At 40.1% G+C, this 16,773-nt stretch overlaps 1 protein-coding gene across 1 annotated transcript in view; it reads right to left on the bottom strand.

Moving 5' to 3' along the window:
* Positions 1 to 8,558, bottom strand: part of LOC134618658 (phospholipid phosphatase-related protein type 4-like) — a 57,233-nt gene extending 48,675 nt beyond the window's left edge. Inside the window, exon 1 of the mRNA XM_063464151.1 lies at positions 8,230 to 8,558. Coding sequence (XP_063320221.1) covers positions 8,230 to 8,301 — 72 coding nt within the window. The 5' untranslated portion in view covers positions 8,302 to 8,558. The remainder of the gene's footprint in view (positions 1 to 8,229) is intronic.
* Positions 8,559 to 16,773: the final 8,215 nt, after the last annotated feature.

Raw genomic sequence — 16,773 nt, forward strand, 5'->3', positions numbered from 1 at the left:
ATTGTTTTCTTGTCTTCGGATTAGTTGCAGTCGTGCAGTAATTTTGGTAGGCTGGCCATATTTTCTCCTTTTATGGATTCTGACTGACACTGTGGTTCACTGTTGTAACCCTTTCCAGACGGATAGATGTCAATGACCTATTTCAACAACACATTTGTACATGGATGGAGAGTTCTACCACTGGGCAAACTGGTACTATGGATATTTCTGTCATATTAATTCCCCATTTCTCAGAGAATAAATAGAAAAGAAAAACAACATTTTCTAAAGCATCTGAAGCACCCAACTTGACACATATTTCAAAAACAGGCTTTGCTGTCGTACAGCATCCAGAGGCAAAGGCTTTTCACACTCAGCTGGAAGACTGTAACTTGGTGCTGATGAAAGTGCACACAAACAGAATGAGTGTTATTGGACCATTTTAGTGATAGGCTAGTTTACCCAAGTAATGACTATTTGACTGAATACCTAATGAAAACAATTATTTTACAGACAGTGATTAGTGAATCAACTGAAGGCTCACAAAGCGACCAGTGCTGTCAGAATGGAGGATTACCAGAGTGATCGGAGCCAAGACTGTCTTGCATTGCTTATGCTGCCTTTCTCTGAAAAGCCTCGTGTCCTCTGGGATAGCTCAGCCCAGCAGAGATCCTCCATTGGCCTACATATGCAAATGCTCGCTGCCAGCCTACTTTGTGTCTCATTCCCCTTTTTTTGTCATATCGTAAGTTTTATTTCAAAACTGCAAATAAAACTGATTGTGCCTTGCATTTTTTTCTCAAAGTCTTATTTAGGAGCCCAGCTAACTCATGACTGAACTACTGCAGAAGCAACGGTTTCTGGCACAACTTCACCTACTTCCAAGATGCATTAAAAACAGCCTGTCACCATGACCCTGATGAAGGGCACAAGATGAAATGTGTCAGTCGAACAACAGAGTTGTTCTTTATCCTACAAGTGTTGCTGAAGCTTTTCTGTGGCTGTCAGCTGTGTTTGTACTGGCTTAGCTGCAGAAGGAAGAAGTGTGGCTGTGATTTAGCTGAGAATCTCCTCTCCTTAGATAATACATGTAGGCCCACGACATGCACATGGAGGCGGAGCAGTGCACACAGTTCAGTTCGATTCATTTTTAATTATGCAGTGCCAAATCACAATGCTCTTTATATTGTAGGTTAAGACCCTACAATAATACAGAGAAAAGCCCAACAATCAAATGATCCCCTCTGAGAAAGCACTTAATGACAGTGAGAAGGAAAAACTGTCTTTAATAAGAAGAAACCTCTGACAGAGGCTCAGGGGCCAGTTTGGGGTAACAGGAGGAGGAAAACATGCTGTCGAAGAGAGCGATTAGCTCTGTAGCTAGAGATGAATAATAACTAATGAGTAGGTAGCTATGAGAATCTCTACAGAGAGACTGCTGTTAGAGTGGACAGCGACTGCTCCTTGACTGGGTCATAGTATGTACCCAGCAGTATTGGGTATGCATGCAAAAAGTAACTGAACTGTACAAAACAGTGAAGTGCTCTCACTCTTATTGAGGACAACCCACAGTAGCTGGATAGCTGCTACAGTATCCAATCACCAAACTATGCAGGCAGCATGATTACCTTAGTTGCAGCTTCCTTAAACTTTGAAAAGGGCTCAAGCTCAGACTAAAAATACCTAAATATATACTTACTTTTGATTTTTGTCTGTGTTCTCGTAAATATTGGTTGGCAATCACAGTATTACAGGCATCAAATGTAATCAACATTAATCTTTTAAAATCCATGAGGCTTAGTGAAACTTCCTGCTAATAATGACTCACATCTCCAGGAGAACAAATAAAACAGGTTGGATCTATTTAGGTTCACAACCCACTTTCAGTTTATTGTCAAATAACATTTGGAATAGAAGTCCAGCTGCTGTCAGCTGATGCAAAATAATATCTGAAACAAAACAGGAAAAGCAAATCAGATGTCACTGCTAACAACAGTAAACAAAGGAGGTGGAGCTGTTCTTATCGTGACAAGAAAAAGGATATTGCAGCAACTTCAGTCAACTAAGCTTTGTTCCTCCTCTCCAAGTTTTTTGTCTGTTTTTTGTCTTAACAATAATATTAAGTTCATATGTAGCTTGCACTGATGTCTGTGTCATCTTTGCTTGCACAAACGTCCAGGCCTGTGCTGTTCTCTAACTTTGTGGCTAACAAATGTTAGCTTGAAAAAGACGTGCTAATTAGATTAAAATACCCATGAAAGGGCAAAAGAGCTTATAAACTAAAGGCTTGGAAGCTTGAACTGTTCCACTACAGTGTAATATGTTGAGTTATGGACTGTGAATTCACACCAGTTAGCTGAACCAAACCTCAGCGATATTTACATCTACATAAACGTGTTAATATTCAGTAATCCTCACTGAAATTCTGTAGGAAATATTTAATAAGCACTGTGTCTGTTTGAGCTCAGTGACCTGCCCAGGCTGTACTCTGCGTCTAGCCCCCACACTGGCCCAAGCAGGATAAACAGTTAAGATGAATGGATGAAGGGCTAAATAGACTGTTTCCACCTCATTCTGTTCTGTATATTCCTATTATTAGACCAACAGATGAAGCAAGCTGTTTGAAAGCACGGGGGTGTCAGGTGTGACTGGGTGGCAATGCCAACTGTTTCCATGGCTCAGCACTCCAGTACAAGAGCCTCTTGGCAGAATTTGAGGCTGCAGTAAGTCAGGACTAGCTGTGTGAAATGCACACACTTTTAATGGCACATAAAATAAATGTTGGCAGCTTTCCTTCACACATACGCTCAGGACATCTGTCTAAAACAACAAGTTCTGTCTTTAGCCACTGAACCACAGAACCTTGAAAAACATTGTCAGTTTTTAGCATTCTGAAAAACCTTTGGGGCAAACGTAAAAGACCGTGTTAAGCACATGTTAGACTAAAGCCGTGATAAAGCTGACTATGTATTATTATTATCATATATCATTTTTATTGAATGAATATTGAGGGAAATACTTGATAGCATCAAAGCTTAATGAATCCAGATAGTTTGCTGTTTGACATGCAGCCACATAATAGCTTGCTTTGCTGTGTTTGCAGTAATAAACAGTCGAGTGGAAGGAAACAAACTAGGGCTGAGAAAACAGCATGCTCATAGAGGAGCACAGAGTCAGGCTCAGTTTGTCACACAGTGGAAGACAACAGATTCTGTGTTCATCACAGTAAACAAGGTGTAAGACGAATACATGTATGAACACCACACTGTTCCTCCAAAGCCGAGGTTTATCTAACGGGCAAACTCTCCTCTCAGGTATCCTGGCACACACATCAGGTTCCTGGGGAGCCTGACGAGTGTGATCCATCCTGTAGTTGGAAATAGAGCTGCAACGATTCATCGAGTATTTCGAATAATTTGATAATAAAAAATTCTCGACACAAATTCTTTTCTTCGATGCTTCACTGAAGGCACGGCTCTGTGACGCACCAGTTTTAAACAGAAACACTGATAACACAACAGCAGCAGACATGATGACACTTTCACAGTTTAACATGGAGTCGGCGTTTGTTTACACACCGTGAAGAACAAAGAGGCGGAGCCATTATTGAAACCGTGATCTCAAGCAGAGTGAAGAAAACATGTTTCTAGCCTCCAAACCAGTCACGCTGTTACTGTGCTCACCATTAAAACCTTGACTAGCAAAACGCTAACAGGACTCCTTCATCAGAGCACCTGATCCACCACCGTTTGTTTTACACAGAGAAAATCTGCAGCAAAGCCTCCAGAGCTGCATTAAAATATGCAGATGAACTGTGATTCTCTTATAATTGCACAAAACTGACTCACTTGATTAGCAGTAATGCCCTGCTTACTGTCTGCCCCTCAAATGTTTTTTCCTGGGGTAGAATGATTGTACAATATTCATGTTTAAAAAGAAAGTGGGTGAACAAGGTTCACTTTATTTTAGATTTATTCTAATTCAGCGGTCCCCAACCCCCGGGCCATGGACCGGTCCTGGTCCGTGAGCCATTTGGTACCGGGCCGCGAGAGCTGAGGCTTTGGTGTGAAATATGGTTTTCAGGGTTTTTATCATTAACTTGGTTTCCCTGGGTCTTTTCCCGTCTGTTATGAATAAATCTTCTTTTTTTTTTGGTACCAGTACTGGTTTTATTTTGTTGTACTTATCTGTGACACCTTAAAGGCCGGTGCGTGAAAATATTGTCAGACATAAACCGGTCTGTGGCGCGAAAAAGGTTGGTGACCACTGATCTAATCCACACAGGGTCAGAAGTATACATACAAATATAGACATGCATTCAATCCTTTCAGTAAGTGGTGCTAAAGGATCTACGGTGTCTTCTAACTTGACCAAGGTCTAGTAACTGCTCATTATTTACCACAACTACTCGTTTCTCTTTGCAGCGTAGCAAGGATTTAACAACAGTCATTGGACTGACTGGTATTCACAACAAAAGTCAAGTCAAAGAAGTAGAATTACAAATTTACACTAGTTGGTAAGGTCTCTTGAAACTATTCCTAAACAACTGCAGATTCCAACATAATGAGTTCAGACAAATGTACATAAGCACACCTTTTTCAGGGTCAAACTGCAAACTGCTCCAAAATCCACTCCTCCAAGCTCAACTGAATATTTGCAGTTCTAACGATGAGACGAGAATTGAGCTACGTGGCCACAACGGCGAGAGGAGTAAAAGTGAGGCTTTGAAACCTAAGAAAACTGTTCCAGCTGTCGAGCACGGTGGATCATGCTCTGGCTGTCTCAGAAATTTGAGTGTTATATTTGACAGTTCAATGTCGCTTGACAAACACTCCAAACAACTGTTTTTTTCATCCAAGAAACATTTCTAAACTCAGACTACTGGTGTCAAAGGCAGAACCTGAGGTGATTATTCATGCTTTTATTTCTTCTCGTTTGGATTATTGTAATGGTCTTTTTACTTATTTCAACAAATCAGCTTTGGATCGCCTTCAGACTGTACAGAACGCTCCGGAATCCAGTTTTGCCTTCTCTTCCTTGGTTGTCAGTAAATTTTAGGTTTCATTTTAAAATTTCAGTCGTAACTTTTAGAGCTCTACACGGTGAAGCTTCCGAGTTTATCTCTGACCTGCTGAAACTTCATCCTGAGCACTTAGGTCGTCAGGTCAGAGGTCACTGTTGGTCCCGGGCACCAAGGCTGTGGAGTCTGCTCTGTTGTCTTTAGGCTGTACAGACTCCATCGACTCTTTTAAAAGCAGCTGAAGACATTTCTATACAAACAAGCTTTTAATTAATGTTTTATATTATTATTTATATTTCTGGTTGTATTGTGAAGCACTTTGTGATTTGTATCTGTGAAAAGCACCAAATAAATACATTTAACTTACTTACTGTTTTGCTCCCAGTAGGATCATGCTCTGGGGCTGTTTTGCTCCCAGTGGTACTGGTACATTGCACAAAGTAAACAGGAGGAGGAGGACTGCCTCCAAATTCTTCAACTTCACCTCAAATCAATAGCTAGATGTTTTAAACTTTTGACCATATGTGAATTAGAGAAACTCCAACATTAATTAAAACTTGTGCATTCAATTGTTGTTGTTTTAAGTATTAAAGGTGAATGCTGTACAATCATTCCACCCTGCAAAGACAAGACTTCAAAGAAATCATGTGAGGCTCACATTAGCATGACATGCATGCCCACGATCAGTGTACACATCATTCTCACCACAACAATAAGTACAAGGGACTTTGTTCTTTGGGCACAGTAAACTTTCAGCACTGACCTACTTTAAATGCCTCCTGCTGTTTGCAAAAATAGAAAAGCAAAAATCCTTCAGTGAGCTGCTTCAGTGATTCTAAAAAGCTCAAGGCTGACTTTCACTGTTCTGCCACATTAACTGCAGTGAGGTCGCACTGCCGTGTGAATGAAAGATTCCCAAAACAAAATCCAGGGAATCCCCTGACAATGTCACTGCTGAGAGAGACGTTCATGGAAATGTTGCAGTCATTACAGAAATATCTATCACACAGTATTAAATGGAGTCATATATTATACATAATGCTGTATAACTGTAGAGCCAAAGGCCAGCAGTGAATTAGGGCGTGCATAAAGATAGCAGTGGGGAATGAGCAATGGCCAACAGAAGCTGCATGTAGCGCTTCAATGTTTGAAATCATCAGTTAATTTTCATTATCTTGTAACCGACCTTTTAACCTGATTTTCCTGATAAAAATGTGTGTGAAAATAAAAATGCATCGCTATACTGTTGGCCTTCATCTGCTTCTGTCATGGCTGCACTAAATGCACTTATTTGTCACCTAAAAATGGTAAAAAAAAAAAAAAAAAAGTGCATCCCCTTCGAGTTCTAAGGTTTTACTATCAGGACATAACAAGAAATTACAAAATTTGATAGATTAGGCAAATACAACCTGAGAACAACAACACAAGTGAAATTACACTGTGTCATTTTAACAAAAACTAAGACACAATGCAGGGGGACTGTGTGAACAACTAAATGCACCATAATCCAGTAGCTTGCAGAGCTCTACCTTTCAAGTAGTTGTTTTCTATTCAGTTCATTTTAATTTTATATACACAGTGCCAAATTATAACAACAGTCCCCTTATATTGTAAGGCAAAGACCCTCCAATAATACAAAGAGAACAGAGAAAAACCCAACAATCATATGACCCCCTATGAGCAAGCACTTTGGTGACAGTGGGAAGGAAAAACTCCCTTTTAACAGGAAGAAACCTCCGGCAGAACCAGGCTCAGGGAGGGGCGGGGCCATCTGCTGTGATTGGTTAGTGTTAGAGAAGGAAGACAGGATAAAGACATGCTGTGGAAGAGAGACAGAGGTTAACTAACTAATAATTACATAATAATAACAATTAAATAATAATAATAAATAATAATAATTAAATTAATTAAACTAATAATTAAATGCAGAGAGGTGTATAAACACATAGTGAGCAACACTCATTTTGATCCACTGTTCTTTAAAACATTGCTTCGGTTCATTGAGGTCTCTGGGTAGTTTATCCACAGCTTTCTTGACTCCTCACCACAGCGTTTGAGGCCTGAACTAACCTCATAATATCTTGACTCTTTCCATTATCTGATGCCAGTGTGCTTCAGATCGTGGTATTTTTCCTGAGAAGTAAAGCCTTAGAATTGGCAGGTGTACTTTCTTTTTACTGACTAAACTTTACAGCTTCCTAACATGCACTTATATACTTTTTCCAAAATATTCTGCTTAAAGCGTTTTTGTGTAGACCCTCTAACTTGAAATTTTGACTCTGATCTCATTTTGTTGCAGTAGGCAGGAGACTAATTCCAGGTCCATAGACAAAGGTCTTTTTGGTTTAGGGTATATTATATGTCTAACGATTTCCTTTAGAAGTATACTCACAGCCTAAAAACTATCCAGCAACTAAAATGTTTTAAACTGAGAAGGAGTTAAAACCAGCGTGTTTTCATTTTGTATTTTGGGGGCTGGCTGGAAAAACGATGGCAGATGAACGATTCTAAGTTGGGCTAAAAACAGCAGCTGAATGTGAGAATGTGCAATGATTTCTGCATAATCTGATGATTATGATATGTATCATTCAAAAACCAAAAATCACATATTTCAGAAATGTTGAGGTCTCATAATTGATGCTCATGAGAATGAACCCAAACACTTAAAATGTAATTTAAAAACATTTGTTTTAGTGGTTTGCATTCTGCTTTCGATTGGCAGAAAAAATTAAAAATAAATTAAAAAATGATGCTACGTTGTGATATTGTGTGTATTACCACGGTTGATTGTTGAGATGTCAGTGTTTTACTGTGAGCAGCTAATATCATACATATTAGAAATATAAAATCCAATAGTTGCAGCTGCATAGCTACTTAAAAAATAGAAAAAAGCAGCAGCCCATTGGTTTTTACTTGACCTATTTTGATAATGAGAACAGGTGGCTGTGCTGAGCACAAGCAGAGGGGGTAAAGAGGGGATGCTGTGCTTTATCACATACTTTAAGTGGATGAAATCTCGATGAAAACGTGCGCGCCATTTGCTCATCACAGGCTATTGTATTTTAATGCTGACCAATTAGAATAACCTATTTTTATATAGCTTCATATAACGCACCTACTAATAGAGGCTCGTGTATAATAATGCAGCTCTGATATAAATACGATCAAATCAAATGACATCCTCACTGTAGCAGGCGTTTGATGGAGGTAATAAGCAAAGCCTGACTCACCTCTACGAAATAGAAGCAGGGCAGCAGGCTAACACTGTCTTTAGTCTGGATCCTCTTCTCTCGTACAGACATGGTCGGCCTCTGAACGTCCAAACAGATCCGAGATGTAACGAGGAAAGAATGGCTGCGCTCCTCCAGGCGTCCTGCTGGAATCAGGAGCGCTCCATACCGCTGTGTATAGCAGTATGCAACAACCGCTCAGTGTTCAGCACGGGCACCCGATGCTCCCTCCAGCACGACCCTTTATACCTGCTGGTGAGCTGCTGGGAGCGCGGTTCTGTGTGCTTCTTTCCGCTTGCTGTCAGGTAGAGAACAGCGCCTGAGCAACAGAGCGAGAGGAGGAAAGAATGGGGGGAGAGAGCGCAGACGCACTGAGGAGGGCTGACGGTGGACCACCAAAGTGGATGTGCATGCAAAAACGTCTGTTTCACATATTCTTAAACATAATTTGAATCCTGTTTTGCCACACGCTGCTCACGCTAAGGTGTTATGGCATCATTTGTGGTGATTATGGCGCATAAGCAGCCCTTATCTGTGCGACTGTTCCTCTGCATTTAAAACACATCGTAAAGGTTTCCCTCTTTGCTTTCCTCATATTTAACGTCACATCAGCAGCGACATCAGAGGCAACTTTACGTATCTGAAAGCTGTTCCTAAATAATGCCAAAACTGGCATTTCCAACGTACGTCCCGAAAATCAAATTAAGCCCGATATCGGCTACGGATATCGGATAAATTCACGTTATATTTTTTGTACCATTAACGGATATTTTATATATATATTAACATTTAGAGGGACTTCTTTTTACTGTAACTGTACGTCTTTATATCCTTAAACGCATATTTCCACACAATTACAACCTAATGCACAATTTGCTCACAAATTCTTAAATGTAAACTTCTTAAATTAATCTGTGCTTTGTAAACAGCAACATTTGTACAATTAATGTTAAATATCCTTGTATAGTTCTTGAGTTGCAGATATCAGATTTCAGTGTTGGTTCAATAGAATTGCCTGATACTGATTTAACATTGTTTTAATGAGTATTGGATATCTGGGATACTAAACAATAACGACGCCATCCACCTCGTCATAAAACGAGTAAACAGCTAACACATGAACAAAATAACTCATCTTTAAAATTTGAGCATTTTTATGTTCCTTGAAATAAATGTTTCTTTATGTAAATATGTTCATATACATGCATTTAAGTGGCTCCAACATGTTTTCTTCAAACAGGATACCCGACAAACCTAAAATTTACCAATATAATAATAATAATAATAATATACTCTAGACATAATAACATCTAGAGTAGCTTTAAGGTAGGATCGCTGCCTTGTGGTTGTTGTGCTGATGATACAGTATACAAATGTAGTCAGTTATGGTCAAAGTTTTTGTTTTGTTTTTTCTAATAAAACCTCACCTTTTATTCCCAAATGATCAGAGTGAGCATTTGTGCTAGAGTAACACTGCAGGGTCTTTACCTTACAATAGAAAGTGCCTTCAGAGGTGCTATATGAATAAAACTTAACAGCTCCAAAGGTGTTTCTGAAATTTGGGTTTATTAGAACAGAACAGATCTCAGCAGAAGGCTGACAGGACTTTTACCCATAAAATAAAAATAAAATACAGAGAAAAAATAAATAAAATAAAAAGAGATTAGGACAGATTACTACACCAAACGATAAATATACATTTACTGGATTTGTTGTGTCAGGGGGGAAGACTTCAAAGAGACCCTGAATCAGTGTCCCCCTAGATTCTCTTCCCTTATTTAAGTCACAGCTCAAAACATACTTGTATGGCTTACTCACTTGAATACAGATTTTGCTTGTTGTCAAATCTTGTTTATTGTTTTGCTATTTTAATTTATTTTAATCTATTTTGAATCTACTGTTTTATTGATACATTTCTCTCTTTGTAAGGTGACCTTGGGTTTCAGAAAGGCACCCTCAAATATAATGTATTATTATTATTATTATTATTATTATGCGGGCTGCCATGGACCAAGATGGCTTTGGGATACCTTGGCATCCATCAACATGCCTTACGGACCTCAGCTTTGCGGATGACATCGCTTTGTTGGCTGATATCTGGAAGAATATGAAGACTATGACATGAAAACTTGGAGCAAGAGGCAGATCGGTGATCTGCCGCCCAATGCGAACAGTGCAGGAGGACCTAGTCTAAGTCTCTGTTGTCAGACCAACAGAACACAAACCATTTGAAACTTCTGGGGACACTAAACAGTTGCAAATTTACTGGGTTTCTTTTTACAAGCAAACCTGCTGATATGGTACTATAAATGAGTTTGAGTAAATTAACATTTAGTATTGTCAGCCTCATCGGCGGAGCGGGCGTATTGGGCTTAAGCCTGGGTCATTTTTTCAGAAGCCCGGGGTCTTTTGGAGTGTAATTTTTTCATAGTTAGATGCCTGACTGACAACTGTATAAAACAAAAACTACACACAAATTTCGAAGCACATAGTGCACACTGTGGGAATTTATGACTGTGCATAAATCCCCCCTAATTTTGGCATGATCCGAGCTCAGACACTAAGCGACTGAGCGAGGGGGCGGGGAGAGCTGCTGCCTGCGAGTGCACTGTTGGAGAAACGCAGCCAGGCAGACAGAGGAGAACTGAAGTTCAACCAGGTACCAAAGCAAATCATTCGTACTGTACAAATAATGTAAATATGAGGGTGTATCACGAAAGATTGATATCAAATTGATCACTTGACCCATATTACGTTACTTGCTCTTCAAGTGAATCAACAAATGGCGAAATGAAAAGCCGAACAACAACAATGCTGTTTTTTTTAGAGAGTCTTAGCTCACATGTGTGTTTATCTCATATTTTCAGTTGTTACCCTCCACGGCTAAATAAATCGGTTTCAGTAATGTACTGATATTCAACAATGGACATAAGGGGCTTCTTTCAAAGAAAAAACTCAGGTAGATGTTTTTTTATATATTATGCTTTGTATAACAAGAGGAATTTCAATACACAGCAGTATATTCACAGCTGAAACCAGATATTTACATACACTTTAGGGAAAAAACATGAAAACATTTTTTTACTGTTAAATATCAATTTAGAGTAAACTTGTTTTGTTTTAGATAAATAAATATTGAAATATCTTTTAAATGTCAGAATAAAAAGAGGGAGCTGTCTATTTTAATCACTTTCATCAAATTTAGGAGCACATATACACTAAGTTTATTGTTAATTAATAAGAAAACTTCAGACGATTCCATTCTGAGCTGAAGAAGCTTCTGATAGGTTAGTAGAGTGCATGTGAGTAAATTGGTGGCACAGCTGTGGATGCATATAAGGCAAAACACAGAGCCTGTTTCTGTGACATGGGAAAATCAAGAGATGTCAACCAAAACACCAGGAAAAGAATTGTGGAGCTCCATAAGTGTGGCTCAAGTTTGAATACAATTTGGTGCCATTTACAATTAAGAAATACAGATAGTTTCTCTCTTTACTCTTAAAGTTAACAAATATGTTTTTATATTTATCAATCTAAAATAAACATTTAGTCTGATTTGATGTTACAATTAAAAAGTGTTTGTGTTTTTATCTGAAGAGTATGTAAATATCTGGTTTCAACTTTATATTTGATGATGTTGGTGTTTGGCTTGATTGTCAGCACAAAGAGGGAGAGAGAGGAACAGAGAGGGAGAGAGAGGGAGAGAGAGAGAGGAACAGAGAGGAAGAGAGAGGGAGAGAGAGAGAGAGGAACAGAGAGGGAGACCTTTGACCTTTAACACACCTTTATTACATCAATACTTCAACTCACAACCATAACTGAAAGTAAAAAGCCAAATCAACATATGAACAACCCTCCCACCATCAACCCCACTCAAATACAATAAACACAAAAAAAGAAAAACAAAACCAGAAAACTCCCCATTCGGCTTCCTTCAAAAATTCAAAACTAAATCATCATCAGTTATTGTACACAAAAACCCATCAATGCCCTAAATAGAGACAAACTCTTCAATATTGGACACCATCTTGTAATAAACAAACTCTACTTTCAAACGTGCACCTACCAACCCTTTAAACATAAGTTCTAAGTTAACAGATCCTGTCCCCTTCATTTTGTTCCTCCTCGTGAGCCATATACTCATCTTCGCCTGACCCAGTAAAAAATTAATCAAGCAAACCTTCCTACGCTGCGCTGCAGAGTACCTCGGACCCAGGATAAAGAGACCCTCCTCCAAAACACTCCCAAGGCCAGCAAGCCACTGCCGCAGCAATGAAAAAAGGCCAGCTAGCCTGGAACAGCCAAGCCACAGGTGCTGCAGTGCTTCCTCAGTCAAACAGAAAAGACAGTGGGTCCCTGTTTGTGGATCCATATGCGCCACATGTCTGTTCGTAGCCACGGCCCCATGCACTAGAGAGAGAGGAACAGAGGGAGAGAGAGGAACAGAGAGAGAGAGAGGAACAGAGAGAGAGAGAGGAACAGAGGGAGAGAGAGGAACAGAGAGAGAGAGAGGAACAGAGGGAGAGAGAGGAGCAGAGAGAGAGAGAGGAGCAGAGAGAGAGAGAGGAGCAGAGAGAGAGAGAGAGAGGAACAGAGAGAGAGAGAGGAGCAGAGAGAGAGAGAGGAACAGAGGGAGAGAGAGGATGAGGACAGAACAGAGATGGAACAAGAGCAGGTGAGACACACATGTTAGTCACATGGTTGTTTGCCAAAACTCATCAGAACATGTATCTCGTACCTAGTGTTTCTTTCTAGGTTTGTTATTTTTCAAATTCTATATTTATTAAGTTATGCAGGCTTGTTTGCACAACAAGGCTGAATAATTATATAAACTTTTCTGAATCTAAATAGTGGACTTTGGTAGAATTAAAAACTAATATGGTATAAACTAGTAACTCATCATATTATCTATTGAAAAGGAATACTTGAATAATATTGACCCTGAAAATGTCTTGGATAGGTTCACAAACTCATACAGTCTCATGTTACCACAATAAAGAGGTGTTGTCAGTGTAGTGCAGGTCTATGATGATTTTTAGTGCTACTATCATTTAATTCTGATTCTGGTTCTGTCTTGGTTAAGTCCTAAAGTAGTCCTGATTTTGAACTGTTGTAGTCCTGTTTTAATTCCGGATCAGTTCTGGGTCTGGTTGAATTGGGGTTTAGTCCTCGTGTCTTGATGCAGCCCTGACTTCGTTCTGCTTTGCTGCTTAATTAAAAAACTAGTTTAAGGTGTCCTGCATATGTGATATATATATTTTTTCTTATATGAAGTGACAAAACTCAAAACACAGCCTAATAAATCTTCAACTTCACAGCATGTTTTTCAGTCATTCCCCCCCTCACAGAGTTACAGAATGAGACTCTCAGCTTTGATACTTCAGCTTCTTCTCAGCGTTACATGACTGCTGGCTTGGTAAGCTGACACCACATGCACACTGTGTGAGACTATGTCACCAGAACTCGTGTTACTGTTGTTGGAACAGATACAAGTTACAGCAAAGGTAATGCTGCCTTCATGTCCAAAGAAAACACCAAACTTTCGACTTTTTTAAGTGAAACCAAAACTGTTTGAGTTTGTAACAACATGTTTTGGAGAGGAAAATGAATTTAAAAAAAGGACAGAGTTTGGAAGCCAATAAACATAGATTGCATGTAAATATATAGGTTTTATGCAGAGTCTTTAAAAGCAATGATCACAATAAAACTTTACTTATCATCAAAGCTATGAATGAGTATGTTTTCATGAAAAAATAAAAATAATTGACGTTATCAGTGCACCTTTTATGATTATGGCTCCTCAGCATTCACTCCATTCAGCATTATTAATGTTTTATGACATTAGATGTGGAAAAAAAACTTCCATTGATTAAAAATGTACAATATAGTTAAGTGGTAACCACCAGAACCAAGGGATTTTTTTTTACGAACATACCACCTTCGTATTATTTTTTATTTAAATGGTAGAATTTTTGCATTAAAACAATATGTTTTTGTTTATTTACTTGTTTGTTTGTTTTTGCTATAATATAATGAGCTTATTTATTTTCTTTTCTAGGTATCTCTCTCTTTTAGCTTTTTCTGACACTACGTGAAGGCAACATTCTTCTCCCCGACGGGCGAAGTAAGCCGCGCATGCGTCTCAGCAACAGAATCTGCGATCGTGCAGCACTGTGGGTCCCGTTACTAAAACTAGGAAAATCCCAGGAAGTGTGACGGGATAAGGTGGCTGACGGAGCCGGTGGACCTGGGCGTTGTGTCAGCTGCAGACACCGGACAGCGCTGCGCTCAGACGGTTAACCACAGAGGCTCCATAGAGACTGCGCAAACTCCTGGAGCTGGCCAAGGTACGAGTCTCCGCGTCTGCTGCCGCTGGTCTCCTCCGAGGTGACAGAAAGCTTTAACAACGGTTCTGTCGGTATCTGCAACAGCCTCGATAACATCATACTTAACAGATCACACCTGTGTGTTCAAATCACTAATATTATGTCATCACCGAGACCTGTGGCAGGGATCGATGGGACCATTTTTATCCACTTTGGATGTCAGTGTCTTCCACTGATGTGTGAGGATGGTGGCTCAGCGTGAACAGCACTTTTACACAATGCTGAACAAAAAACAAAGTCTCAACGTGGCACATAAAACTTTAACAATGAACTTTACAAGAAAATCTTATTCAACGGCGTTTCACAAGTTTTTGATAATAGTTGTAAATACTTATGCATTTATTAGATTATTTATTTAGCTTGTAAAAACATGTTGAAACAATGGATATCATACTCAGATATAATCATGACTGGAAACTGTGGCTGACTCATCATTGTATATATTAATGATAGAGATGTGCAAAGCAGCCGGTATTTGTATTTGTTGAGGGGGGGAAAGTATTTGTATTTGTATTCGAATAAAATTCAAAATAGGCGTAAAAATCCAGGTTTTTGCGTTACACTTCTAATTAATGTTATAGTGTAAGTATTCTTTAATTATATCTATTATAATAATTATGGATATGCAATATTAGTTGATGTTTTGGCAGACAGTACCAGGAGAGGATGCTTTAAGTGCATGTGATTATGCATAACAGATGTTGACAGATGTTTGATATCTCTGCCTCTGCTGATCTGACTTTCGCACACATTACACATCACTTTGGTTTCATCTGCAGCACTGACTGTAAAATGCTTCCACACAGCAAAACTCTTTTCTGTTTGGTTGACCAAATCCATGTGGGGAGTTTCAGCTAAGTTAATGAGTGACGGGTAGCTGTGCTAAACTTAACTGGCCTATAGTCTACATCTTGCTAACTGCAAAACTAACTTAATCGTACCATATAACTCCCACAAGTGCATACAATTCGACACAACTACACAAGCATTGTTTTAACCTTTTAAACCGAACGTTAACGTTACTCTGACAACAGCCTGTTGTCTAAATGACCGAGCTAACAGAGCTGCGTAAACAGAGCGAACATGACAGACCCGACTGCAGACGTCAATAATGCAGCGCAATGGAATAATCTTCGCTAAAGTTATAAACTGAGTCCGGAACCCAGTTATGGTACAAAAAAATCTATTCAACAATAACAGTGATGCAGTTCAGTCTTTTTTCTCTCAGCCTCTCTGTTGCTGTGTGCAGCAGCCTGTCAGTCACCTCTGTCACTAACTCATCCGGTCATGCTCTGCGGTCTCATAAGGAAACTCAGCTTTTTGATATAAAGTTTTTCTTGTTCCCGAATACAAATATTTTTTTTAAGTATTTGTTCGAAATAAATATTCGTAAAAATCACGATATTCCCCGGGTCCTGTGGGGCTTGGCGGTGCTGCTGCCATAGGCCCCGGTCTGGATGGGCCTGGGCTCCCTTGCCTTGGTGGGTACCAGAGGACGGGGGTACCTACTGGGGTCAGCGGGGGAGCTGGCCCTTCTTTTCCTCCCCATCCCCGGCTGCCTCCCTCTTCCCGCTCCACCACACCCACCCACACAGGTAGGGCCTTGGGGTGCGGGTGTGTCACCAGGGTGCAGGGGAGACATTCCCCCCCCTCTGTCCCCTTCTGGCCACCTGTGCCTCAATTTTATTCCACAACTTAGACATCCACATTATTCACACTCTCATAACACACACATATATATAGGGCCTTGAGGGTGGGCACGTTAACGGCGTCCAGTGGACGGTCTGTGTATTCAACCCTACCTCTGGCACCGGTGCCCACCTCTCAATTTTAAATCCATGTAGACATTGAGGGTTCTCGGGAGGGGCCGTGCTAACACCTGCTGCTCTCTGGCAGCAGCACCATGCCCTCCCGTGTTTTAAATGCACTTTAGAACAACACGCAGCAACACTACACATGAGCGGGAGGAGGGAGGTATGGGGTCTTCACACACCCCCGTTCTCTACTAGCCATCGGGGCGGGGGGCTGGGAGGAGGTGTTGGCTGTCCGATTGGCCTCCCTGCTACTGCGGAGCCTGGGGCGGTCTGCTTGCCTCCACCCCGGGGGAAAGGGTCACATCTCTTGGGTCTAGGTGCCGTTTCCCCCTCTGGGGGCTAGG

The sequence above is a fragment of the Pelmatolapia mariae genome, linkage group LG20 (assembly GCF_036321145.2).
Source record: "Pelmatolapia mariae isolate MD_Pm_ZW linkage group LG20, Pm_UMD_F_2, whole genome shotgun sequence".
Classification (NCBI taxonomy): Eukaryota; Metazoa; Chordata; class Actinopteri; order Cichliformes; family Cichlidae; genus Pelmatolapia; species Pelmatolapia mariae.